General features: G+C 36.2%; 3 protein-coding genes and 1 pseudogene across 6 annotated transcripts; 2 read left to right on the top strand and 2 right to left on the bottom strand.

Annotated features, from left to right (window-relative positions):
* Positions 1-6,401: 6,401 nt before the first annotated feature.
* On the bottom strand, positions 6,402-7,412 carry LOC137723729 (protein RALF-like 24; annotated as a pseudogene).
* An 809-nt stretch (positions 7,413-8,221) lies between these two features.
* Positions 8,222-11,728, bottom strand: LOC137722605 (heat stress transcription factor A-5-like). 3 transcript variants are annotated; one of them, XR_011066777.1, is made up of 3 exons: positions 11,378-11,728; positions 9,081-10,377; positions 8,222-8,584 (listed from the first exon to the last, which is right to left on the bottom strand). XR_011066777.1 is itself a non-coding variant. In XM_068461649.1 (3 exons), the coding sequence occupies exons 1-2, from the start codon at positions 11,597-11,599 to the stop codon at positions 9,148-9,150; spliced, it is 1,452 nt and encodes a 483-aa protein (XP_068317750.1). In that variant the 5' UTR covers positions 11,600-11,728; the 3' UTR covers positions 8,222-8,584; positions 9,117-9,147. The 3 variants fall into 3 exon arrangements, 2 of the variants coding, with proteins under 2 accessions (XP_068317750.1, XP_068317749.1); XM_068461649.1 differs by having other exon boundaries at positions 9,117-10,377; XM_068461648.1 differs by lacking the exon at positions 8,222-8,584 and having other exon boundaries at positions 9,030-10,377.
* Positions 11,729-14,894: 3,166 nt separating this feature from the next.
* Positions 14,895-16,274, top strand: LOC137723178 (probable xyloglucan galactosyltransferase GT14). Its single transcript, XM_068462351.1, has one exon. It carries the CDS (start codon positions 14,895-14,897, stop codon positions 16,272-16,274), a length of 1,380 nt encoding a protein of 459 aa, XP_068318452.1.
* Positions 16,275-22,295: 6,021 nt separating this feature from the next.
* LOC137722902 (probable xyloglucan galactosyltransferase GT14) lies at positions 22,296-24,119 on the top strand. Of its 2 annotated transcripts, XM_068462020.1 has the most exons (2): positions 22,296-23,192; positions 23,391-24,119. In XM_068462020.1, the coding sequence occupies exons 1-2, from the start codon at positions 22,374-22,376 to the stop codon at positions 23,835-23,837; spliced, it is 1,266 nt and encodes a 421-aa protein (XP_068318121.1). In that variant the 5' UTR covers positions 22,296-22,373; the 3' UTR covers positions 23,838-24,119. The 2 variants fall into 2 exon arrangements, with proteins under 2 accessions (XP_068318121.1, XP_068318120.1); XM_068462019.1 differs by having other exon boundaries at positions 22,296-24,119.
* The last annotated feature ends 3,716 nt before the right edge of the window (positions 24,120-27,835 follow it).

The following is a 27,835-nucleotide window of genomic DNA, read 5'->3' on the forward strand; positions in this document are numbered from 1 at the left end:
AAAACAATAAAAACCAAACTTTTACTATTTAAGCAATATAATTTTGACTTCTATTCTTCCACTTTCCATCCTTAGCCATATGTAGTTGTTTTTTTTATGTGGGCATTCACACCAATTTCACAACATAAATCATTACTTGAGTATTTATAGTCTCAACAACTACTAATGTTAGTGAGAAACAATTCAAGAATTAATTACAAAAAACAAAAAGGCACAACTTTGTATTACTTGTAGGGCAAGTAACCCCAATTTTTTTTTTTTAAAAGACACAAGGTACGGATAAATATCATCACAGTAATTCCCAAGCCTATCTTTTCTCTTTATGCAGCTGCACCCCTCTCTCTCTCCTTCAGTTAAATTTAGGCCACAACGCATTGTTAAACACGCTCCTAACACTGAGCTAAGGAAATGAATGTTTGTTTACTACAAAGCCATTCACAATATTCATCAAGCAATCCAAGTAATCTATAAAACATGGTTTCAATTTCGATATTTTTTCAGCAATGATTACATGAAACATTCACCATGAAGCATGAACTCTAATTTTACGTTTTTTTTTTTCAAATTGTAGATTCAGCTTAAATTTATTGTTCTTATAATTATGGTGAATTGAATATGCGTGAATAAGAGAAGGAAAAAAATGGGATTTTTCAAACCCTACACGTATGGGAGCCACATCCTGAAGCCGCGCTGCCCGAGCCACCAAGTCGTTCCTGCTCCAAAACTCTAAGGTCCAAAACAAAGCTGTTTTGCATCACCTTTCTTACCGACCTGGGCTGCCTGTAGTCGACCCGCAACCTAATTGGGCATATGCACCAAACTGTCCTACTTGGTTTTTTCTCTTTCTTTTGGGCCTTGTTTTATTTTTGGCTCGCATGAAATAATAAGCTCATGGGTTAGGCCTTCTTTTTCACTTTTCCTTCTTAGCCGAATAATTGGGTATATAATCTGTTAACCCATTTACTTCTCCTTTGTTGCCCAGCAACCCAATAACCACTCTTTTGGGCCTGCAAGCCACGACAGCCCTATATTTTGGGTCATCACTCATTCTTTTCACACATAAGTCCCGAAGCTATTCCCCTTCACTACATATGTATATTGTGTTTGTTTGCAGGTATCATGAGCATAGAGTTTGTACTTAAACTCGAACTTGAAGTTTTGAAAATAAGTGCCATAGAAATTTGAAGTTTCATAAAACAATACACCCGTAAAAATCTGGAGTTCTTGTAGGTGATTTGTTAGAATTCCATGTACATGATGCTTTTAAAAACAACTGTAAAATTTAGTTTGTGCAAATTACTTTGTTGTCCATAATTTTATTTTGTGATAGAAGACAAAAATATTTTTTCACCCTCTTATAGTTGACAAAAAGAGTTTCATTAATATGTGGTTTAAATTAACTTCTTTCTTACAAATCTGTTATGTGTAAATAAACTAACTTGAAATAGGTCCAATTTTAAGGAAAGAGATCCTCTCCGGATCCCTTCCACCAAATCCACCCAATCAACAATCCAAGCCCTTGAAATTTGATCGAACAACTACAAACATGGGGTCCCTTTAAAAGTTATAATAACTTTAGCCGTTGGACTAAATTTCAAGGGTCCGAATTAGGTGATTGGGTAGATTTGGTGAAAGAGATCTAGAAAGGATCCCTTTCCCAATTTTATGGCCTAGCAATTAGATTAGTCCAATTTTTAGTTATTTTTATTTATTTATGTGACATCCCACATCACCCAGGGGAGTGATCCTTAAATGTATATTCTCATCCCTACCTAGCACGAGGCCTTTTGGAAGCTCACTGGCTTCGCATTCCGTAGGAACTCCGAAGTTAAGCGAGAAGGGGGCTAGAGCAATCCCATGATGGGTGGCCCACTGGGAAGTTCTCGTGTGAGTTCCCAAAAACAAAACCGTGAGGGCGTGGTCGGGGCCCAAAGCGGACAATATCGTGCTACGGTGGTGGAGTGAGCCCGCGAAGTGGTCCGCCCTGGGCCGGGATGTGACAATTTAGGTCCATGAATAGGACTCCATGTGTCAGCACTTTTTTTTGTTAGGTTGATACTTTGCATTGTGATTACTATTTCACTCTACTGTAGCTATTCAATGGAAAAAGAAAAAAAAAAAAAAAAAAAAGAAAATGATACGATCGGTACTTTGCTAGCAACTCTTCTTGAAGATAATCGCGAAAAAGGTAGCGACAAGTATGAAAAAAGTCGCTAGTTTCATACCGATCCATCCTTTTTTTTTTTTTTTAATTTGTTAATTTTTTTTTTTTTAATGTTTCTTTTATTTCTCTTACTATAACAACAAACTATCACATTCGTGTTTTTCAAAATATATTTTTTCCGTGCAAAATATATTATAATTCATTTTTAAACACTTGTAATCAATGATTTAAAACCCAAATTTAAAGATATTTTTCTATTTTTTCACTTTAAGAATCAATAAAAAATAGTTTCATGACCTAATAATCGGTAGGATCACATCCAAAGGTTTTGCAATATTTTCCTTAACTCCAGCGCAAAATATTTCTTAAAGCTAAAAATTTCAATTTTTTTTTTTACAAAAAACTGTGTGCTATAAGCCAAAGTTAGAGTCATTCTATTCGCACCACATAATTCCTAAAATTAATTTAGGACATTTCTAAAATTTCAGACACCTATAAATCTCTTGTGCGGCCTCGCTATTAGTTATATTATTTTTCTATTTTTTTTTTCAACTCAAGTATCCTATTAGTCGGCATAAACCCAGATTTCAGCTGATCTTTTACAATCTAAACTACCTATCATATAAGTACTTTTATAGTCTAAACTACATGTTATATAAGTACGTGTACAAGCTAAACTACCTATCATATTATAATATTAGTCGGTATAAACTTATATTTCAACTGATATTTTATAATCTAAACTACCTATTGTATAAGTGCTTTTACAGTCTAAACTACCTGCCATATAAGTACTTGTACAAGCTAAACTACCTATCGTATTGTAACTACCTATCATGGAGGAATAAGTAATTTTACATTATTCTAACAGTAAGATGTAGTCCTTCATCTTGGTAATGTTAAAAGCCCCCGAAGCTAACACAATCAATGTCAAAAGCCTCTTGAGCAATTACTTACCAGCAAAAATGAATCTTATTGTTGTCAACAACTGAACGAAGACATGTAAAATTACTTGCATTTCTCATAGCTTCATACAAATTCAAATTCAAATTTGGATACTAATTTGTAGGACTTGCGAGGAAAATTCAAAACAAGAGTCGGATAGAGTTTTTGATGAAACGACGAGATTTGATGAGTAATGTTTTTTTTATTTTTAATACAACGATATATTTTACACTAAAAAAGATGATAGTTTTTTGTGAAATGATGCGATTTGATGTGTAACTTAAAGTTCCATGTTAATTCTGGAAGAGTTATGATAAAACATTCAACAACAGTCGATGCAATTTTGTTTTCAAATTATGGACACTTTAATTGCTCTACTTATTAGACCCTACTTATGACTGTGCAATACATTAGACCCATATCAAAACATGTGGATCATGATCCTTTCCTGAACAAAGGGTGAGGATCCTCCTAACCAAACCCATCGGGCCGTTTAAATTTTATCCAACGGCTACAAATAGGGGGCCCCTCTAAAAGTTATAATAATTGTAGCCGTTGGATAAAATTTCAACGACTCGATGGGCTTGGTCGGAAGGATCCTCACTAGGGATGGGCAAATACCCATTGGTTATGGGTAACCGCGGTTATCCGCCTATTTAAATTTGACAGTTATGGTTATGGGTAACCGTTTAGATAAATAAACGGTTATGGGTATAACCGTTTACCCATGAAATTTAAATGAGCGGTTATGGGTATTACATGCGGTTATAAACGGGTACCCATTTAACTCTTTATTTTAATATATGTAAAACTAAAAAAAAAAAAAAAAAAAAAAAGTTTTTAACTAGGTTTAGTATCCTAAGATATATTTTGTTATAAAGGGCCATATAATATATATATATATATATATATATATATATATATATTTATGCCTCACTTGAGAGAAAAATATAGTTGATAAAACGGGCTAATGTTTAATATATGTGATTGAATGTGCTAAAGCATTAGTGTTCGACAGTTTTGTTTTGGATTCTTTTGGAGATTTGACCAATTCAAGATAATGATTACCTTGAGCATTTAGAAACATGTTATTATTAAATGATGCGTGTATATATATATATATATATAATTGGCCTTGAGTTTTCAATAAATATTTGACCCCAAAATTAGAAATCGATTAAATGGCTTGGATCGATGAACATATGCTTCTAAATAAAAATCCAAATATTTATCAAATTAGCCTTTTAGTAGACTGATGCGTACTTATATATATATATATGTGTGTGTGTGTGTGTGTGTGTATGTGTGTGTGTGTGTATGTATGTATGTATACAAGAATATTAATTAATCTACAACCATGCATGATTCTTGTAATAGATTGACTGTCAAATAATTGGGAGACATCACATATATTCAAAAATAATATTGCCGTTAATATAAAAATACATGTTAAATGTACTTATAACGGTATTTAATAGTTAGAAAAAAGAAAATTGTGACAAATTTCTTTTTAATTTTCAAGTTGTTAAAAAAATAGGTAGACGGGTAAAAAAAAAAAAAAGTAAACGGGTACGCATTTATGGGTAAATGGGTATGGTTAACCATTTATAAACGGTTATGGGTATGAGTATACCCATTTATGTAAATACCCAATGGGTAAACGGTTATGTGGGTAAAAGCTTAAACGGTAAGGGTAAATAACCACGGTTACAGACCTACCATAACCGTTGCTCGTCCCTAATTGTTATTAGTAATTAAAAAATTTTGATTTTTTTACAAATAGAAAAAAAAAATACATTTATAAAAAGTGCAGAATAATATTTTTGAAATGCTTATCAGTTCCACTTCTAATTCGATCAATTGACTTTTACCAAAGTTGGATGTATCTTATACGCAAAGTTTGGGCTTCCAGTATCCACATAAAACAGTAACTTGAACAGCAAGCAACAAGTAGCAGCCAAGCAGACTACTAGAAAGACTAGTAAACAAACTTGGATTTGATGGGAGATTTTATTCAAAATGGTCTTTGAGATTAGCATAATTTCTTACCTTTTTTTTTTATCTAAGAATGAAAATAGATAGATGACCATGTGGCCACTATTTTAAGGGTATTTTGTAAAACCAACCCCTCTATGTAACAAAAATGTTGGCAGATTTTTCACGGAATGAACAAAATGATTTACGATAGACAAACTCATGGATCATTTCTATTGATTTGAGGATGAGTGAAAGGCCAGTCGCAGAGGGTTTGGCTTTGTTGGCTTTTCCAATGAATTTCCTGACGGACTGCTTCCTGGAAGGTACATCGATCAGATTCTTAGGCAAAAGGTACAACAATGTGCTCAAACTAATTTTAGATAACATAGTATCATGCACTACTAGGAAATCTGATTCTGATGGGGACGAGTTCATTGGTGGAATAGCTTACATAAGAAGCCTGCAAATGTTTGAGTCAAGTTGAAGGCGATTTCAAGCTCGAAAACTGCTCTTCCGGAGCAGATTCGCTGCTTTGAGATGTTAAGGCTGGACATTTTCCGGGGCATTGCTCTCTCTCTAGATGTCGACTTCAGTCATGTTTGCGGTTGGAAGATAACGTTCAACAATTAGCAATGTTTGGCATCGGAAAATCTTAAACTGAAGCGCCGAAGGCGGCACTGCAAGGTCATGTTCTGCTATGATGATAACCGGAAGATTTAAGCTAAAACCTCTCACTTAGAAGTAAAGAGAAATATTAGTCGGGAGTTGAATAGGTTCTAATTGAAAATCTTCCCTTCCCATTTGTCTCTGTCATCCACTCAGAATACCTGTGAGTCTTACTCTCAAGAGAATATCCAACACCGATATGCACTGTTATTTGTTAAGCACCCCCACCCACCTAGCTCTCTCTTGCATGTTTTGATTTGGAAAGTGATTTTCACACTTCCGTTTACTTTTTCTGCACTTTTGCTCTTGTTTTTATCCCTTGATACTCTTTCGGTTTATTCAATTCAAAAGCTAAAAAAAGAATTAAAAAAAAAAGATGTGCAGAAGAAAAAAAGTGCGAAAATCATACCACACTAACTAGTCTACTATTATTAACCATTTTTGCATCCTTAACCTTTTTCTTTCTAGAACCCGAAATTCATCAATCTAATCTCTCTTTTGGGGTTTATTGTCTCATTAGTGGCCAATCAATCATGCAATATATTATCCCTCACACAAAACCATCTACCACTGGGAGAGATTTTTCAATGTGCTTGAAACACAGTTTGATACACCAAATGTCATAATACAATTGTTCAAAGTTTTATTTTCTACAATTTCTAATCAATTATATTATGTCACTCGGTATATCAGCCCGTGTTTTCGACACAGTAAAGAACTTCTCCATCATTGAAACTTATAAAAACAAAATAAACCCTAAAATCTCCAAATTTACCCCCCCCTAAAACCAAAATCCCCAAAATTCATGTAAACAGCACCAATCCCACATTCATAAAAAGGGTAAAAAAAATCAGATCTCCCATAAAAACCATGCTATTCATACATGATCTAGCATATAACATTTCAAAACATGGGTTCTCAAATATACAATCATACCCAAAAACCCCCCAACACAATCCAACATCACCAGATTGAATGAAAGCACTTCTAGTTCCATTTCTCTCCCAACTAGGGTTCCACATCCTGTAATTACAGCGAATTCTGATGTCAATTACCTCTTGCACATCCCGTGATGACCTCGCACCCTCTGTTGTACGGATTGGCCGCCACAGCGTGACAGTTGTAGTAGGAAGCCCCTGGTGTTCCACAGGGAACCGAGTCCCTCTTGAGAGTCCCGTAGCTTATGTACTTCGTCTGCATTGCCAGAATCCTCCTGCTGCTCTCTGACTCCATCTCCGGCTCTGTCATGCACTCCCCAAGCTTCTCGCTGCAGCCACTTCTTCCCGCCATGGCAGCCTCGATTCCGCTCCCTTTGAGTGAAACCCCATTGCAGATTGGGAAGTGGGTGTGGATTAAAAGGAGGGATACGTAGAAAATTAGAGTGGGTTTGGGCATTTTTTTCTTTCTTTTTCCTTTTGGTTTTGTGGGTTCTTTGTTTTTGTGGAGGGTCGTTGGACTGTGGAAGGAAAGGAAAGGAAAGTGATATTCTTAGTGGTTGGAGGGTTCATTAAATGGGCTATGAGACATGATCATTGTTTTAGCATAGACATGTCATGTGGGACGAAGCAATTAATGGCGATTCAATATCTTGTGAACCCACTTTATTAATCTGTTGGGTAGCGCATTTAAATTCTTTCATTGATCAAGCAAAAATGATCCGATCACATATACCAGTTGCAAATGGGAAAACAAAGATAGATGTGCCTAACAGATGTCAAACCATTGTCCTAGAACCAGAAGGACAGGACACCATTAACGTTCATCGGACAACCCTCGAAAGTAGGTTTGCCGCACCTAGTGGTCAGTCACATTCGATGGCGGCTAGTCAATCATCTGCTCCTACTCATAAGTGTGGCAGACCTGTTAGTTCAAATGATTCACAACTGTGGAAAAGGAAACCAATGGCACAATTTAGGAAACTAGTGTAGATCCAATTATCGCTTACTCATCCTGACTTACACATGAGGTTATTCTAAATTATAGGAGCACCCTTGAAAAAACGAATCCGCATAAGCCAACCTAACGTCAGCGCCATGAATTTGAGTTTGGACCCAAAATTGACATGGCTGGGGCCGTGACCGGTCAGCCTTGGCAAACTGAAAATGAGTGGTTTGGAATTGGGTCTAGCCTTAACAATTAAGGATGGGTGGAAGATCGTCCAAAATCATGCGATTATTTGTATGAAGAATAAATCAATTGGTTACTTTTAATCCATTGTGAACACTTTTGACAGGCTCACTTGTTCATTCGAATAATTGAAATGTCTTCTGCACTAAAAGATGGAGTGTCGACAATGGCTATCAAACAACAAACTAAAAACGAAATGAGTATCAAACAGGCCTTATAATAACATGCTCTTTTTGTTATCGGAAAGACAATATTTCATTAAGCCCGGCTAAACCAGATTACAATCAAGAAAACGAAGGTCTCCAACGTAACCAGAGGCTCCTCAAACCAAACCATATCAAGTAACAAGAAATCTGCATAACTATCATATTACGACGATTCGAAGCCGGCTATTAACATAAATATAGTTGCTACAGTATTGTATTTTCACCATTTATGAAAACACACCAAATATTGAACCTAAATTGAGGAAAACTTGAGCAATGCGGAAAAAAAGGTACTAAATGAGCATACACAAAAAAGCAGATTAGATTTCATACAATCTCAATACATCTCTACACATCACGAAACCAAATTAAATCTAAAGAGCGGGTGATGACAGAATAAGGGGCCAAGCGCATGGTGTTTACGAGAATGTAAACTAGTTGTCAACATGACTGCTTGAACAATCGATGTATTCCGACTGTTGGAATGTAGAACAGAGACCTGTAAAATAAAAATGAAAACAATGATATAACTTATAGACTAAAAGATCGGCTTTTAGCATATCCTCAAATTGTTTTGATAGAAGCAGTCAAAAATTGATTCAGTATGAACTAACAGATCATCACAAAACGCCAAGTTTCAGGTTGAGATCGATATTTTGTTTTTCTATGCGGTCACTTAATGTACACAAAAATTTAGCACGGGAAACGGATACATCAAGGATATACACAAACAGAATCTAATGTCAGACAAATTGTGAATTGCCCAACTATTTATCAGTTAGAAATCTATAACCATGCACTAAAAGTGTGTTGTTGCAGCATATGCATCAATACCACACTGCTAACACTGACACAGCTTTATCAGAATACGCAAACATGACAATGAACACTAGCCAGTGATGACAAAGAACTAATTGCATATTGGCATGAACTTATCCAACCAATAACAGGCAATGTCATGTCAAGTTTCAGATCTTATATAATGTGAATCTTACAAATCAAGGGAGATGGGAGAGAGCTTTGTCGTGAACCTGGATCAGGGCTTCACCACGACTGCAGTACTTAAAGAGTGAGTGTTTCCGCATCCTTGACAGTTCTGGACATTCCATGGCCGAACCTTCCATCATCTTGCTCATCATATGGATTTCCCCTATAATTAGAACTCGCTTCTTCATTCTCTGAACAGCCAGGTCTTTCAGTTAGGAACTGTTCCCAGAAAACATCATTTACTCTAACAGGAACCAGTGCAGGCGCTTGATTGTTATGTGTGGCTTCTTGAGAGGAAGTTTTAGGTTTGTCGTTGTCAGCTAGATTTTTGTTTGTAAAGGCTCTTAAATCCGGTTCTTTGCCCTTGTCATTTAGCTCTGATGCTGCAGATTTGTTGATATCCTGACCTACTTGGGGTACTGCAGCTGAATAAGGACTATTATTGACTTGCGACGGAGTAGATGCAAGAGTGAGATTTAACTGGCAGGATATATGACCATCACCTTCTTCATTAGAAGGCAAACCTGGCTGCAAGGAATGACGTATAGGGCTTCCAACAGTTGGTGCCTTCCGTGATAACAACGAATCCATTTTGAATGCAAAAGATGTTCCGGTATCTGAAAGTTCTAAGGTTTCAGGTGCAAATAAAAGCCCTTCTGTTCTCATCTGTGCACCTTTAAGTTCTTCAGATATTTTCCTAGTTGAACTACCCCCATCTTCATTGGAACTCTGCGTGCTAAGCGAAACCAAGTTCATGTCTGAAACAGCTGGTGATAATTCTAGTCTAAGTTTACTTGAGAAGTCTTGGTGGAAAACATTTCCAAACTCAGATATGGAACTACTTTGGTTATCCACAAAACCATTCTCCACGACTGGCTGTAGGTTTTCAATGTCAGGCAATCTCCTTTTCTTATTATATGCTGAGAAATCCATAGATTCAATTTTTCTAGAGAGGTGTTCAATAAAATTAGGGTTGTGAACAGCCTCATCTAAGAATGTCAGCAAATTCTTCTGCCGTTGTTCCATACCACTCACCCGCTGTGCTAAGTTTTCCAACTGAAGCTTAGCTGCAGATCGCTGCTGTTTGAATGTTGAAATACTTGCCTCGAGTGCAGCTTTATCATGTGAAAGCTTCTCTATTTCGTCATCAAGAGCTGCTCTTTCTGGATCAACCATAGAACCTTGAGGATTGCTGTGGCTGTGAATGGGTTTTCTGCGGTGGATATTCTTAAGAAGATGCTTCTGATCTTGTATGAAGTCTTCATTAGCAAATTCCCATCTCTCAGGATCACTCTTTCGAAATCCCTGTGACAAATTCATGTCCAAACATACTCAGTTAAATTATATCGACAGTCACTTCCGACAATATAAAAATGATGATTACCTAGAGATGATACATTAATTATTGTACAATGTATCTGAAAGAGGATGAGTGCCAGAAACACTGAAATTCATGCATTCGAAAATACAACCAAGGAAGGACCTATGGTTTAATTATTGTACAATGTATCTGAAAGTCAGTTCACGACAGTCACTCCCCTTAACCTCTTGTTGCTTGAAAACCTCAATAGGCAGCCGAAGCACATCTGGTATCTGTATCACTAAAAATGTACTAAAGGTTTTATAGTCCGGACTGCAAAGCAATGTATTGTTCTAAAAGGGGAACAAAAGAAAGGAGAGAGGTGCCAAAGAATTTTGATAACAGTTTCATTGATCAAGAATTTAGAAATATACATTGGGCTTTTTGGATGCACTCCCACGTAATCGAAACTACAGACCTAAAGCAGGAAATTTTAATGAAACACTTATGGTACTATTCACTTTAAAAGTCACTCATATACTATTCACTTACACCTTTATTTTGTCATTTTGATTAAAATTAAAGTTTTTGAGGATTTTTCGTTGGTTTTCCTCCTAAAGTATCCCTCATTTTTTCCTAATTTTTGATGACGAACAAATGTTCTGGAAGCAACAGAAAATACAAATTACATCCACAATCAACCACCATTTTCAAGTCTGCACATTTAGAGGAAAACATCATCTCCCTAAAATCGGAGGAACCGAAAAGCCCTGCAATTTCCTAAAAATGCTAAAACTTGGAAACAGGGAAGTGAAAACTAGCAATAATCCAAACAAAGAAGAGACTAAATCTCCAATCACCCAAACACAGAATTACCAAAACACGAAAATTCTCCGAGCTGCGTCCAAACAGAAGCAAATTGGGGGCAAAATGTACAATGCTTTCAACATTTTCAAGAATTCAACAATTCACCGAAATCAAAATCTTAAGAGGCAAAGTGCTTACGTATGTATTGAGCTGACGAATGAAGCTGGAGAAGTTGTTGTGCTTGAAATAGGTGGGGAGCAGAACCCGGGCGAACTCGGGCGGGTTCCAGACGACGAAGCTCTTCTTGTTCGAGCTCCACGACACGATCTCGTCCGTCGCGGAATCGTCCACCATGTTGTACGTCTTCAGCAGAAACGGCGCCGGGCCACCGCCTCCGCCGGCAGTCGAGCCTCCTTCCATAATGGAGAGTCGGGTCAGGGTTTGGGCGGACTGGATTGGAATCGATTTTGGGATCCGATTGGAACGTTCGAGAGAAATGGAACAAATTTGACGACAGACTGGAGAGAGAGAGAGAGAGAGAGAGAGAGAGAGAGAGGACGTTCGAGTCGAGCCGCCGCCGGTTGACAGAATTGACTTGAACGCGTATGTCTGTCGCCACGTCATCATTCAAATACAGAACAATACATCTTTTCTGATTGGTCATAAATAAAAATACGGTCCACTGGCGTGTAACTTTATTTTAATAAGGGCACACCAACTTCGAGGTCTAACATGTAAAAGTCTTCTTGGGCTTAGACTCAACCCTCCTTGAAGTGTGTACATCATCCCGATAACCAGATCTGAGAATTTTTTGCCTTCTTAAATAACGAAGAACGCTTCACTAAATAAGGTAATATTACCAAGAAAATCTTGCGATCGCCTTAAAACCCAGCATAAGGTCACCAGCTGCAATCGTTGTATTAGGGTGAAATGACCGATCTACTCATACTCTAGCACATCGATATAATCGAGGCTGCTCTTTCTCAGTTGTTTATAAATGAAATCAAAGTCGTTCAAGCTAAAGACCTTCCAGCTTCAATTTCTAGAACTAGTTTTCCAACAGTTACTTGTTGGGTGTGGACATTTAATAGGCATGAGACTGACGAATGGCGAATCAAATATATTTCTCTTAAGCCCAATCAATATATTTCTAACCAATAATTATACGATAGACCCACCAGCCCAACGTAAACATCTAATTGCACATATACCGTCCAGCCCAAACAAATTTTTTAGTTCCTCTCTCTCTCTCTCTCTCTCTCTCTCTCTCTCTCTCTCTCTCTCTCTCTCTCTCTCTCTCTCTCTCTCTCTCTCTCTCTCTCGTGTTTGTGAGAGACTCCAGAGTCTGAATATCATAGAAAAGATATGAGATTCTACTAAAAATTTTGAAAAATCACTTTTCTAATGAAGTTACGTTTCAAAGTCCAGCCCACCCGGCCACTTAGTACTAGTGGTATTCTTTTTTACTTGTAAGTGAGAGGTTTTAGGTTCGAATCTCGTAGATAGCTACATAAAAATAAAAAATAAAAAAATAAAATAAAAATAAAAAAGTCTAGCCCGCTCGAGTTTTGAATCTTGTAAGAGTTTTCGTTTGCTTTGTAAATGTTTCTGTCACATGAAAATGATTGAATGATTACAATTTAAATTGTTAATTTTTTTGTTGTTGATCATCTTCAAATATAATAGCAATTTACTGCTAGAGGAATGAAGGGAAAATCTGGTAGTAGAAAACATGGGTGTTATAATTTTAGTTTTGTTTTTAATTAAATTAATTTTTTTAGTGCAAGTGATTATTTGTTTGTTTTATTAATTTATGACATAGATTTCCAATATACGATCAAATGATTCAAATACAACTACCGCTGACAAATAAGCGCTTGTTTACTTAACAGTTATGTGAATAAAAAGAAAGTGAACGAGTTTAACTCATGACTTCCTCCGCTTTTACTTGCACACGTAAGAAATTAAATCTGTAATAAGATGTCTTTAAAGTCCATGTTTACAACAAAAGCAGTCGAACCCTTAACTTATTCTAATCCTAACCTATTTGTCCGCCCATCCTATACCAATTCTTTTGGCTACTCTATCTTGGTAAGCATATTGCTTGCTTCAGTTGGAGTCATGGTCTCTTGTATTATAACTCCGCTTCCAAAATTAGAAATATAACAAACTGAAGTATGTTTTAATTAAGATATTTATACACAAGTTTATGAAAGGGACTTGCTTACAAGAAAAGGCTATGGCGGTAGCAGTACCACTAGATAGTTGACCTGACGATTTGGTGCAATCCAGGTAGTTTTCTTCTGAAAGATTAAAACCGTTTTAGACCATTTCCCCGTTTCGTGGGCTGGATGAGATATGTTGTGATCAATTAAAATGGACTTGAGTCCAGTTCGTTATCTGTTGTGTCAAAATGTGAGATAGATAGGACTAGATATGATGAGTTATGAATCCATAATAGAGTGGGTTATCTAACATATCTTTATACATGAGTTGCAAGTCCTGTCTTACAAGTCTCTGTCAATTTAGTCTTATCCCTAAGGTCCAATCTCATCCAGCCAACCAAATGGTGCATTTGGATGAGGAGTTTTGAAGTGTCATGAGACTCAGGTTGAATTGTTGAGAATGCACTAAAAAGTAGTATGTTTATTGGTATTGTATTTGTAATGCTTTTAACAATTGCATCTAAAAATGCCTTGAGAATAGTTTCTCGTCTAAATATAGGGGTGTGATATCCACACACTTTTCTAATTTTCGACCGTTGGATTGGATGAATTAAAGAATATCAAATAATATAAATTAACAAAGGGTGTGTGGATAACATACTCCTAAATATAATGTATCTCTTTGCTTTTGAGAAAATCAAATATTTTTTTACTCGATCGACAGAAAGAATTCTAACTTGGAGTCTTTTTGGTCTTATTTGGTATAGAAAATTGAACTGATGAGGTTAAACCTCTAAGTTCAAGACATATTGAAGGTAGACGAGGACGATTTTTCATTTTGAAGGGATTAGACATGAAGGAAACTTCTTTCTTCTAATTCCATCATTTTGGGGAGGATTAGGATGATTGGAAACTTATTCCTTCAGTAATCCATTTCCTACCTTCAAGTGGGTCAAAATTATAATTTTCATCCTTCAACATACCGTAAAAATTCTACATGATCTATTCCAATCTAACCCTTGACACCAAACGATGTCTTTAAGAAAAGAAATCCCGCTAGACGAAAAGTTGTTATACTGCTAATAACCTACTATATAATATTTTACTGTACAAGTGTACAAAAAATGAGTCAAATTACGTCAAGAAAATAGATTGAAAGCAGAATACAATCAAAGAAAAAAGTTGAGAGGATTTAGAGGGAGTTTAGGTGAGAATTAAGTTGGCACATCATTAATTAACATCGACTACAATACTGCTTGAACTACTGTGTGTTAGTTATACCTTAATCAGGATTATAAAAATAAAAATAAAAATAAAAATAAAACGAATTTGGAATTAGGTTAATAGTGAATGTAACGTAGGTTCGAAGCCATAAGGTTAAAAACCAAACCCTCTTCTCACATTTTCATCTTCTTCTTTGAGAGTTGAGTGAGTCAGTAACCAGATATATTCAATGGTGGTGGGGATCAATGGCCAGAAAGGTATCCCAAGAAGTCTGGGTTGGCATAATTGTCACTTTTTATATTTTATGCATTTCTTTCTTTTGCTTAATGTATTCAACTTCATTGGGAGCCAACAATGTGTTCAATCTTTTGGTGAAGAAGCAAGTTCACCTGACTAGTACGATGAAGATCAATCACACCGATGACGATTCATGCTTGAATCGTTACATTTACATCCATGACGGTCTTCCTGCAAGATTCAACTATGACTTCCTCAACAATTGTGAGTCTCTTAGTCCAGGAACTAGTAGTAGCAACAAACCGAGTATGTGTCCACAGCTTGTAAACTTGGGGCTTGGTCCGGATGTTAGCAACCCGGAAGGGGTTGTGACCAACAAAAGTTGGTATAAAACAAATCCCTACTTGTTAGAAGTCATATTCCACAACAGGATGAAGAAGTACGAGTGTTTGACAAGCAACTCCACTCTTGCTTCAGCAATTTATGTGCCATTCTATCCTAGCATGGATGTTGGTGTCCATCTGTGGGATTCTAACGTCGAAATCAGAGATGCTTCAGCCAAGGATTTTGTCAAATGGATTTTGGGACAACCCGAATGGAGGAAAATGTGGGGGAGGGACCATTTCTTTGGTTCTGGGAGGACTGCTTGGGATTTCAGGAGGCAAAGGGATGATAGTTCTGATTGGGGAAGTAAACTCAGGTTCTTGCCCGAGTCCCTGAACATGACCATGTTAACAATAGAAGGAAGCGAATGGAAAAACGACATCGCAATTCTGTACCTGACAAACTTTCATCCTACAAAGGACAGTGAGGTGGTTGCATGGCAAAACAAGGTGAGGAAACAAGAAAGGCCTTATTTGTTTACTTTCGCAGGTGCACCGAGGCCTAACTTGGAAGATTCTATCTGGGGAAAACTTATCGAACATTGCCAAGCTTCAAATAACTGCAATTTTTTACACTGCACTGAAAAGATTTGTGGCAACCCGATTACAGTTATGACGGCGTTTCAGAGCTCAGTTTACTGCTTGGAGCCAGTCGGGGACTCATTCACTAGAAGATCAGCTTTCGACTCGTTTCTGGCTGGTTGCATTCCAGTTTTCTTTCATCCAACTACCGCGTACACTCGATATTTATGGTACTTACCAAAGGATCATAACAAGTATTCGGTGTTTATTCCCGCGAAGGATGGAAAAGATTTGAAAGAAGGCAGAATTGAGAATATCTTGCTTGGAATTTCGAAGGAAAAGGTGGCGGCCATGAGAGAGGAAGTCATAAGGCTAATACCTAAGCTGGTATATGCAGATCCCAGGGGAAGATTAAAGACTCCCGATGCATTTGATATAGCTGTGCAAGGAATGCTTGACAGAATAGTGAATGTTAGAAAGGTGATGAATGAGGGAAGGGATCCAAGTGCTGACTTTGCAGGTCTTGAGAATGATAAGTTCAAATTTCCTGATAGTATAGACTAAAAAACTAGGAGTAATTTATAGCGCATGTAAAATATGTTCAAAGCCATTACTTATACTTCCTCCTTTTTGTTCCATTCAATTTAGGCTTCAAAACTCAATTAATAAATAAGGAGGTAAACTGAATATTAGAGAATTTTTCTTATGTATTATTCTTCTCTAAAATGTGATCAACAAGGGGTAGATATTGTTCCTTAATGGCTAACAACACTTACTGCATATGCAATGTCTAATCAAACAACACTTACTGCATATGCAATGTCTAATCAAATGCATGCCAAATATACAGGCATTCCAACAAGGAGCGGATATTGTTGATCAACATGCTCACACAGCTAGACATTAATCACCAGAGATGTGTCAATTGGTTTACAGACAGAACTTGGCTGTTGAAAAATTAGCAACAGCTCCTGCTGCTAGCTAATCATAGATGGACACGTGTCCAATATGTGTCCAATATGTGATTAAAAATTCAATTACTTGAACATATGTCTATCTGTGATTGACCAGCAGTAGGAGCTGCTACTGATTTTTCAGCAGTCAAGTTCTGTTCTTTACATTACATTGTCACATTTCGAGATAGGAAAATGCCTTTTGACAATTTAGACACTTCAATCCCTACGAAATACTTTAAGGGATCAAAATCCTTCATCTCAAATTCCTAAGATAAATATGTTTGTAGTGTTGTGCTAGGATACCACCAAGCCAATTGGAATCAACTTAAGCTAATCCACAGGAAATATATCAAATGAAATGCAAGAACAAAATATAAAATACACAAAGATTTTAGCGAGGTTCCTCAACAGTCAATATAATTGGAGTACGTCATCGGAGCAGTAGGAGCTCACCCAATAATCCACTATCAACCAAATGAGAGTTGACAAAATGTTAAGAATCTCACAACCCAAAACCCCAATACACCCAAAAGCTCTCACTCACCAAAGAAACAAATAGAAAAAGAAAATATAATGATTAATTTCTACTCTATACAAAACTCAAAGTTATTACAACAACTACTTTGATGGATGATTACTAACCAGAGAAAAGAACACCTTCTTCTCTTCAAAGTGGGACTGCGGCACCACCTGTTTTTTTTCTTCTCTGCTGCTGCCTTTATTTTTCTGCTCAACTCAGACAAGAAGGGCAGCAGCTGCTGCCAATTAAAACCCTACTAGCCACATCACATGGGTTCCACGTGGGTTAAATAAAAGGCCCACTTAATGGGCTATTGGGTCAAGAAGTGGTCCACTACAATTTGTCATCTACATGAACAATTAAGGTAGTGATTTTACCCTCTTATGCTTCAAGAATAAGGTATGATCGGAATTGCTTTGTCTATTCCCAAAACATTTTAAGGGGCTTGTGAATCTTCTAAACTATGTCCAAACTATGCTCTAGGAGGTTATTTTAGGCCATAAAGAGATTTATTTAGTTTGTGCATCTGGTCTTTGCCGAGGCTTCACCAGCACAATGAAGGTTGGAGAAATGGAAGGGTCCGTTGTAGAAAAATTACAATAAATAGTTTCATAAACAAAACACAACAAATACAATAAAGAAGAAAGAAATCACCTAAGTAGTAGAAAGATGGTTTTGGTTGAGGAATGGAGAACCACTGACCTTAAAATTGATTTCGCACTATCTAGGAAGTACCATGATACAAAAGGTTTATTGCGCGTCGACCTTATGTTTAAGTCACAATTAAAAATAAGGCATGTTATGGGCATATCAACTTTTATGTATGCAAAAATCATACGACTTCGGCTCTCTAACTTCGAAGTCCAAACGAGGGCTTGGACAATCATCTCATTTCTATAACTTGTCTGAAAGCTTGGACATGGTTCTTTTCGAGGCACGGTTGCCATGCAAATGACTAGAGGCTGAGAATATCTCGCCTCGTTAAATGCATACATACACGTCATCCGACACGTTGTTGTCACAACCGCGATCGTTCAAATCGTTTCAAGATACAGCTAAAGGCCACCAACCATAAATCACAGTCACAGTCAGTATAGATATACCCATGCTCTAGTTCAGCGTATGATCAAGGTTGCTCACTCTCCACTACCTATAAATAGAACCTGAGGCCTTCAAGCTTAGGATCTTTGTCAAATTCAATCTCTACAATTAAACAAAACCTTGAGTGATTCTTCAATCAACCTAACTACTTTTCAGCACAAACTCAATTGCTCTTCAGCAAACCTCTCTTATATCTTTAGCTACAATCTTAAAGTCATCTTTTGAAGCAAACATTACGTACGATCCCTAAGATCTAAAACTTTTATAGCTCTTTCACGCCGTGGTATGATTTGGTTGATGTGCAATTCCAACCACCATGATTTCCTCTTTGTGGCACATGTTTTGTACCAAGTCCAATATGACACTAGTGGTTTCGGTGGACTCCTCTAGCATTATCTTGTCTTTCAATGGACTCTTGACGGTATTCTGGTCCACCAGTTGAACCACACCCAAAAGGTGTTGCTTTGAGTACACCATGATCATCCATACACCAGATTCAAATGAGACCCTTAAAGAGGTTGTGGAACCTGAAGTTCCATATCTAAGTTCGATTAGCCTTTATTGTACTTAGCTCATTGCATTAGGTAGGACATCTCCTTAGTTGTTGATATGTAGGTAAAGATACAACATTGTGCCTACACACCGCCATTGCATTGACATTAAAGACATTTTTTCATTACTTTGGATTTGGGCTTATCCCTACGTATCCCAAGCGAATACAACCCTATAATCCTCATAATGATACTTGATTTGTTTGTTATGTTAACGCAGATTACTTATTAAACTCGCATCAAGGCACATTTTCAGACAGTTATGTCTTTATTGGAGGTCCACAAAATAAATCTAAGTTACGAAATCTTCGAATCATGCCAAACTCAGTACACCTCACTACAACAAACGTGAGAAAAATGGTTGAAAGCTCTTGGTGAGCATATTCGAAGTATTTGCAGCTTTTTCATCCATCATTGAGTCCTAACAATGATCTATGAAGACAACGCCGTATGTATTGACTAAACCAAGCAAGGATACATCTTGAAGATCAAGGACGGAGCTATGATTTTTTAAACAGGTGGGCTGGCTAAAAATATTACCACAAAATGATGTGATCAAATTTTTTTGTGTCCACATATCATTATAATCAACATGATAATAAAAATATTCAGGTAATAAAGAAAACAATTATATGGCTTTTCATTTATTAATTTCCAACTAACTAAAAAAAATAGATCATATATCTAATTGAAATTTTGACCCTTGAACCAAAAAAATCATGCTGTGATGGGTTCAGGGACTACATTCACATATTTTTAATTTAGAGACCAAAACTTTACTTGGATCAAAATTTGAAGACCAATTACTCTAATTTTTTTTTTCAAAAGAAAAAAAATATATAAATGCAATTAAAAGAAAATAGATAAACCAAGTTTGTTAAAATATTATTTATTACTTATGATGACATACATATTGGATAATATCAGAACTGGTTGGGCTACATATGGTCACAATAGGCTGCAGTCGACTAACTGATATGCTAATAGCCTAATAGACGTGCTAATACTATAGGAATCCGCACATAACCTACCTAGGTTACCGTAGCTATGGGTGTAGCTCTGCATGTTAAGTATCAACATGTTGCATTAAGTCATATTTTTCTCATTAGATTATGGATTTTGTCCCATTAAGTTTTACCATAGCCAGATTTTGGTGAGACTTACTCTTACATGCAATCTCTATATGAGACTTGAATTTGCTACTTATACTGATTAAACAAAACGAGTTCATCTTTACCTGAAGACCTGATGCACTGACTATTTAAGTATTTACACACTCAAGGATGAGTGTTGTAGTTAGGATTATAAAACATGTGTGATTGTGTGCATCATAATTAGCAATTATAGAGGAATTCTATGAGATCTTGAATATCTTTCCTATTAGTGTTTGTATTACTTAGGAAGAAAGTTTCTCTCTTCCTTAATAAAAGCACAAGACATGAGGAATAACACACAATTCTTCAAGCCTCTCTCCACGTAAAATTTTGAGAGTGAGAATTGTGATTGCTTAAAATACAATATGAAATTTCTCAATTTCTCACGAGTTTCCCAACTTTTAAAAGTCTTTATTAGCATTCCATTAATTGTTGAATACACCCACTTAATATTTATTGTTAAATGACTTATATAAAATGATTATTTAAACCCTGAAAAGTAAAGCAAAACAATATCTTGTGATTATTTTTTTTATTTATCAAAAATGCTAAGGATTCTGCAACATAAGAGATGAAGGACTCTGAAATATTCATATATTTTTTGAGATAATGTAGGGTATTTTAAGTATGTGAGGTGTATTTAACAATATATGGAGTGCTAATAAAACAACAAGTCCTGATTGAAGACACATGAAATATTATAAACTTCTTTAATATATTTTTTTTAACAAACGACATTATCTACATGGGGGGAGGGTTGTGCTTACTCTCATGATGAGCTAGCAATAATGTGGTTCAAATTTTCCTTTGGTAAGAATCAAAACTTCTCACTTACAAGTGAAGAGGAATATCACTAGATCATAGTACCAAATAGCACCCGGAAAATACAGTTTTTTCGGGTTAAGTTTATTAAAAGAATTAAAATTGTTCAAAACTTCAATTAAACAGACCCCTAAATTTATGCCAGAACAATCACCTCAAAATTTAGAGAATATGGGAACTGTTATAGCTTGTATTAAAAATTTAATAACTAAAAAAACTAAAAAAATTTACCGTTTATATAATAATATATGATGTATCATTTATGTCTAAAACATAATAAAAATTTGTCGTGGCAAGGGGCCAAAGTGGCCTACGCGGTAACAAAGTACAAATTAACTTTAGAGAAATCATGGGTACAGTTTTGATTCGGTCCATACAAGTGTTGTTAGTTGGGCGATGATGACCTTGACCACGAGGAATTTGTTCGGTATGCTCGGCTTTTGGAGATCTGCAAAAAGTTAGGTTGATGGAGTAACGTCCGTTGGTTTGTCGGCTGATTTACGTACTGACGTTACACGTGGATAAATAATATTGGACACCGACACTCGTATACCACGTTATCATAAACGTGACCGGTAAACAAGCATTAAATCGTGGGTTTATTTTCCATTTATCAACACAAATTTTTTAATTATTCACTACTTTTTTACCATAATAAGACAACGCACAGAAAAATGAAAAAGGAAAAGGAAAAGGAAAAGGAAAAGAAAAAAGGAAAAAGGAAAAATGAAAAGAAAAAGCGACTCTTGTCACCAGGAATTCTTTTGAGAGTTAACAACAAATTTACTTAGGAATTCTTTGAGATGATACGTATATCATTTCGTGTTCCGAATATAATAAATTTTTTTTCAATGAATATGATTGATTTTTTCATCCTTGTCCTCCTTTCTCCTTCTATTCTCTTTTCTCTCATTTTTACTTTTTGTAAAAGAGTTAACACAAAATATTAACATAACTTAACTGTAACCGTACAAATATGAGAAGACGGAAGCTAAAGAGAATTTGAAGGAGAGAGATTCTCTCTTCCCTAGAAAAATCTTTTCGTACACTCAAAACACAAATTAGTACATCATATCATTATAAAAGAATAAATGACACATTTTTAGTGTCACTTTGCTTATATATTATGAAAATACTATATATACTAATTAACACAATGAATTAGTGATACGAACAAATCTTTCCATAAATACGCATTCACAGTATTAATGAAGTCGGGCTTTCTTTTTCCTTTTTTCTTTTTTCACAAACTAAGCTTTTTATTATTCTAACAGGATTCTTTTCTGATTCTTTTGATAAAGATTTTGATGATTTATATATAGTGTCTGTTTATTGTACATCGTGTGATTAGTTATTATCAGATACTATTTATGTTTAATTTTAAATAAAAATATTCAAATGATTTCTGATTTTACAATATCTAGTAAATAAGATTCACAACTGTTCGTCATTCTCGGACCCGGATTCTTTTCTATTCTCTCTTTGACTTTCTATGTTCTGCTATGCGCCTATAGGACTTCAGTAACTGGAGAGTTTGTTGCTCAGGAGCGAAGACGAAAATGGAGAAAGTACACACTGGAAAATGCCCCCAAGAAGTCTGGTTTGGCATCCTTATCTCCTTTGCTTTGTGTTTTGTCTTGTTTTCCTTTGATCATTCCACTTCTTTGAGTGTTGATGTTGTGGTGAATGAAAAAGAAAACCCAATTCGAGTTTTGAACATTAGCCGCACCAAAGATCCGTGTTCGGATCGATACATTTACATTCACGACAGTCTTCCTGCGAGATTCAACGACGAATTCATCAACAACTGTGAGTCTCTTAGTGCCGGAACCAGCATGACTAATGTCCCAAACATGTGTCCTCACCTTGTTAATTTGGGACTCGGTCCTAAAATTAACAACTCCGATGGAGTTTTATCGAACGCGAGCTGGTTCGTCACAAATCCCTACTTGTTGGAAGTCATATTCCACAACAGGATGAAGAAGTATGAGTGTCTGACAAGAAATTCAACTCTTGCTTCCGCCATTTATGTGCCGTTCTATCCTAGCATGGATGTTGGTGTCCATCTGTGGGATTCCAACATCGAAATCAGAGACTCTTCGGCCAAGGAGTTTGTCAAGTGGCTTTCGGGACAACCAGAGTGGACGAAGATGTGGGGGAGAGACCATTTCTTTGCTTCCGGGAGGATTTCTTGGGATTTCAGGAGGGAAAGAGACAATAGTTCGAATTGGGGTAGCAAACTCAGGTTCTTGCCCGAGTCTTTGAACATGACTATGTTGTCAATCGAAGGAAGCCGATGGAAAAACGACATTGCAATTCCGTACCCAACAAACTTTCACCCTTCCAACGACAGCGAGGTGGTTCAATGGCAGGACAAGGTGAGAAAGCAAGAAAGGCCTTATTTATTTACTTTCGCCGGTGCACCGAGGCCTAACCAGCAAGGTTCTATCCGGGGAAAACTTATCGAACACTGCCAAGCTTCGACTAATTGCAATTTCTTACATTGCACTGAAAAAATTTGTGGCAACCCGATTACTGTTATGAGGGCGTTTCAGAGCTCAGTGTATTGTTTGCAGCCTGCAGGGGATTCATTCACTCGGAGATCAACTTTTGATGCGTTTCTGGCTGGTTGTATCCCGGTTTTCTTTCATCCAGCTACCGCATACACTCAGTACTTATGGTACTTGCCAAAGAATCATTCCAAGTATTCTGTTTATATTCCGGTGAGGGATGTAACAGATTTGAAAGAAGGCAGCATTGAGAAAATCTTGCTCGGAATTTCAAAAGACAGGGAATTGGCAATGAGGGAGGAGGTTATAAAGCTGATTCCGAAGCTGGTCTACGCAGATCCCAGGTCAAGATTAGAGACCGAAGACGCGTTTGATATAGCTGTGCAGGGAATTCTTGAGAGGATTGGGAACGTTAGCAAGGAGATCAGAGAGGGGAGAGATCCTAGTATTGGTTTTGCAGACGAGGATAATAGTAAGGTCACATTTCCTAAGACTATAGAAAAGCCGACTTGATTGAATGCCGCGGATGCTGTGTGAAACCAAAATGATTGCAAAATAATGCCGGCTGTTACTTCTGAGGTGCTTGCTGCAGCAACCCGATCGCAGCTGAGCTTAGAAAGTTATTCCAGTTCTTACATGTTATTTGTCTTCCCAGGTTGCTTTCGCATTGCTCGTCTAGTAAATTTAAATTGCCGCAATACAGGTTGTTGGAACCCATAAGTCTAGTTTAGAGTAGAAATATCGATTGTATTAAAATAAATAAATAAGATATTTGAAAGGTAAACCAATTTGTTTTGCTAGCTAGTCTATATTTGCTGACGCTTGCTCGAGTTGGAGTGTGTCAAAACTGGAAAGATAACGAGTTACTTGAGTTGGATGTCAAGCATCTATATCCGTCTCTTAGAACACAACCACTTGGTTGCTTGAGCTGATCAAGTTTGTTCTACGTGCTCGTTCGATCATCTAACCTCGATCACAGTTGCTTGTACTTTGTTTTCAGAATATTTATGGCTCCAAACTAATGTGCTATGTTATACCTTAATCATGATTACCAAACAAAAACAAATAAACTTAACCGGAAATGATTTAGATTGCAAGTAAACTAAGGTGAAGGCCATAAGTTATTTCAAAGGTCAATCCTCATACGCACGCTCCGTTGAAGACATGTTCTTCGGCAGAGTGCTGCTCCGATTTAAAGACCAAATGAAGAAACCGCTAGCCAAGTGTTTGACTGTGCAAGCTTTTGTGATTGGCTAATTTCCTAGATAAGTATATGTGTATGTGGATTCAAATTTCCGACTCCTTCTTCTTGGATAAAATTGCACCTACAAAACAATTAACACCTTAGGGTCAAGACCAAGAGCTTCACGCGTCCACGATGAATGGAGGGGGGGGTTGGGCTTTGCCCGAAGAACCTCTGATACCAAAGTTAGAATTTAGAGAGAAAAGTGTTTAGAGAGTTTTTGGAGTTTTGCAAGAGTGTGGACTTAGGTTTTTAATTGGTAGTATTTATAGGGCATGGCCGGTCCCTTTTGGATAAAAAGTGGCCGGCCTTGGGGATGCTTTTTGTGTGCATTTTGTGGTTTAATGTGTGAGTTATTTGGCAATTAATGGATTAATTACCTAATTAGTCCATTAATTAGCCAATTAACACATTTTTGGAATGAATATTTTGGAGGTTATGAAATAATTACCTTGTGGAAAATATAGGATGATGATGGATGAAATAACTTTGAATTTATTACCTATTTTGGGCACTTTTGACTTGATTGTGGAATGTTTGTCCACTGCTCGCGCGTAGGAATCCGGTGATCTTCAACGGTAATTTTGTCATTTTTACCCAAAAATCTACGTGTCGTCTCTTGATTATTTTTGACTCCATATTGTCTGTAATAGATTAATGTCTAGGTTTGTGATTTGAACTTGCGCGTCAAGGACAATCAAATGCAATCTTATTTCGTGGATGACTTGAGTAAACTTCATGTGCATCATTTTGGGAAAACATAAACTGAGTATTTACATTTCATTAGGAGAGTGAGACCAAGTAGAATCAACTTAATTTAGGGTTAAAGTACTTAATTGTAGGTCATTTAATTTGATTATATCCATTATATACTGCTGAGTTTCCACCAGGTTTTCCATTTTGCGAACCATAATTTTGCGCTAGAAAAAGTTTAAGGCAAGGAATTTGTATGCTAGGTTAGAGGAGTGAAATCTGCGTGAAATACTTTCTTCTAGCATTCATATATAATTCATAATGGCCTACTTTCGTGCTCTGAGGTGATCGCGTTTCAATCAAGAGGAGACAGAGAAAAGCAAGTATGAAGACAAGAGCACAAGGTGATCTTTGAGTTTGTAGGTTGTGTCTTTTATGAGTTGGATTTGAGCTCGTTTGAATGTACTTTTAAAATGATTGAAAGTACTTTTGGTGAAAATGTTTTTGATACCAATCATTAGTAGAAATCCAAGTGAATCATGAAAAAGCACTTTAAGTGTTTCTTGCAAGAAACACATATCTGGTGCTTCTTTCAAAAAGAATTTAAAATACTTTTGAAACTCTAAAATCAATTTAACTAAAAGCGTTTTCAGATATTTTAAAAGTACATTCAAACAAGTTATTTGTTGTTTGAAATTAGTGGCTGGCAGCAGGCTCGTATATTTTCCTCATCGTGTGTGGAATTTTACCACGTTAAAGAAATCCTCGTGTTTAAAAACTCTGTGAGACGACGGTCTTACTTCTATCATTATATTTACCCCGCTCTAAAGATCTGATTAAATCTTTATGTGCTTATCGATAATATACATGATTCAATATCTTTTAAGCTAAGCTTCCTTTTCCGATGCGTGATAATGAAGCCAACATTTTCAACATTGTTGCTCACTCCATGTTCATGTAACCCTTCCTTAGTTGAAAGGAATTTCTTTGGCTTCAGCTTTGTGTTAAAATATCTACTGGAACTTTACTTGGATAATAAAACACTGACGTCCTCGAGAAGGAATTAATACTATTTGCCGATTACAAATGCAACAGAAAGACTCAAAATCTCTACCAAATAAACACATCCAACCGAATAAAAAGATAACACTCACGCTGATAAAACCTTTCATCACCTTCAGATGAACTTGCAAAAGACAACGCTTCTTCGACAAAGAAACATTGGTATGAGTATGACACATCACGAAAATGTTCTTGTAGTCCTTTGTGGCATACCAAAAGCATACATACCCAAATTACAATAGGAGGTTTCACAAGCATCTATCTATCAGAACTGGAAAGGTAGCAAACCAAAGTATATACCAAAAATTATACCAAAAGTTTCTTGCAAGACAAAGGCTATGGTTCATAGTGCATCATATCCAACAATTTTGCAAGATTAGTTTCAAAACTCATCCTACTTCTGCAAGATCAGCTTCAAAACTTATGCATCAAAACCTCAAAATCAAACACTTAAAAAAAAAAGAATAGAAAACCGAAAAAAAAAAATCCTAATAGTTCTCGTAAAAGAAAAAAAAACTCATAAATCTAGGAAACGATACAAAGAAAAAGAGGAGGTAAAGATAAACAGAGAGAGAAATAAGGAGATGAAATCTCATCTTAAAAAATAGAGGGATAAATTTATAAATGTAAAGGCAATTATAATAATAACTATAATAACATCACATGTACATTTTTTTCATCTATAAAACAAATTAGAAAACTTATCAACATAAAAAATAATTTGCTTAGGTCAAAAAAAAAAAAAAAAAAAAGACGGATTTGGAAGTGTTTTAGAATGACTATAAGTGCTTTTGGTAAAATTTATTTTGAATTTCCTGCAAGATGCAGTTAAAGTGTTTTTTTTTTATGATCTACTTAGATACACCAAAAATTAAAGTATACCAAAAGTTTCTTGCAAGACGAAGGCTATGGTTCATAGTGCATCATATCCAACAATTTTGCAAGATTAGTTTCAAAACTTATCTTACTTTTGCAAGATCAGCTTCAAAAATTATGCATTCAAATCATCATAATCTCAAAGTACCTTTTCATGATCTACTTAAATTTTTTTTAAAAATTGATTTAAAAAACATTTTAATCAAAATACTTCTGTTTATTTTAAAAACACTACCAATTTCTTCCTCATAAACCGATTCTTCACGTTATTGGTTTTCCTATTGGGCCGGGATTAATTGGAAGAATAAAATAAGGGAATAAAAAAACTTTGGTAACACTTTTCGTCAACACGTGGCCATCATCCAACAGATAACAGCTGTTGAGCTACGGTATAGGCTGGATTGTAGGAAACTGACTGGTGCATTTACCATCAGTTCCAAATGACAAAAATACTCCTTCGAGATTCCTTCTCCCGCCTGCAAACGTAGAATTTTCAATCTGTCTTCTGTACAACAGAAAGAATAAAAATAAAATAAAATAATGCCATCCATCTCCTTCCTTTCCTTCGTCTTCTTCTTTCTGCATGAACCCTTCTGCCACCTATGTCCCGAAGTAGGCCCCACCTTGATGCAATCCT

The sequence above is a fragment of the Pyrus communis genome, chromosome 17, assembly GCF_963583255.1.
Source record: "Pyrus communis chromosome 17, drPyrComm1.1, whole genome shotgun sequence".
Lineage (NCBI taxonomy): Eukaryota > Viridiplantae > Streptophyta > Magnoliopsida > Rosales > Rosaceae > Pyrus > Pyrus communis.

Bases quoted from the DNA above. Each gene is read 5' to 3' on its own strand.
- LOC137722902 (XM_068462019.1), top strand. From the start codon at position 22,374: ATGGAGAAAGTACACACTGGAAAATGCCCCCAAGAAGTCTGGTTTGGC.
- LOC137722605 (XM_068461649.1), bottom strand. From the start codon at position 11,599: ATGGAAGGAGGCTCGACTGCCGGCGGAGGCGGTGGCCCGGCGCCGTTT. The intron at 10,378-11,377 runs GTAAGCACTTTG...AATTTGTCACAG, and splicing joins TTCGTCAGCTCAATACATAC to GGATTTCGAAAGAGTGATCC.
- LOC137723178 (XM_068462351.1), top strand. From the start codon at position 14,895: ATGTATTCAACTTCATTGGGAGCCAACAATGTGTTCAATCTTTTGGTG.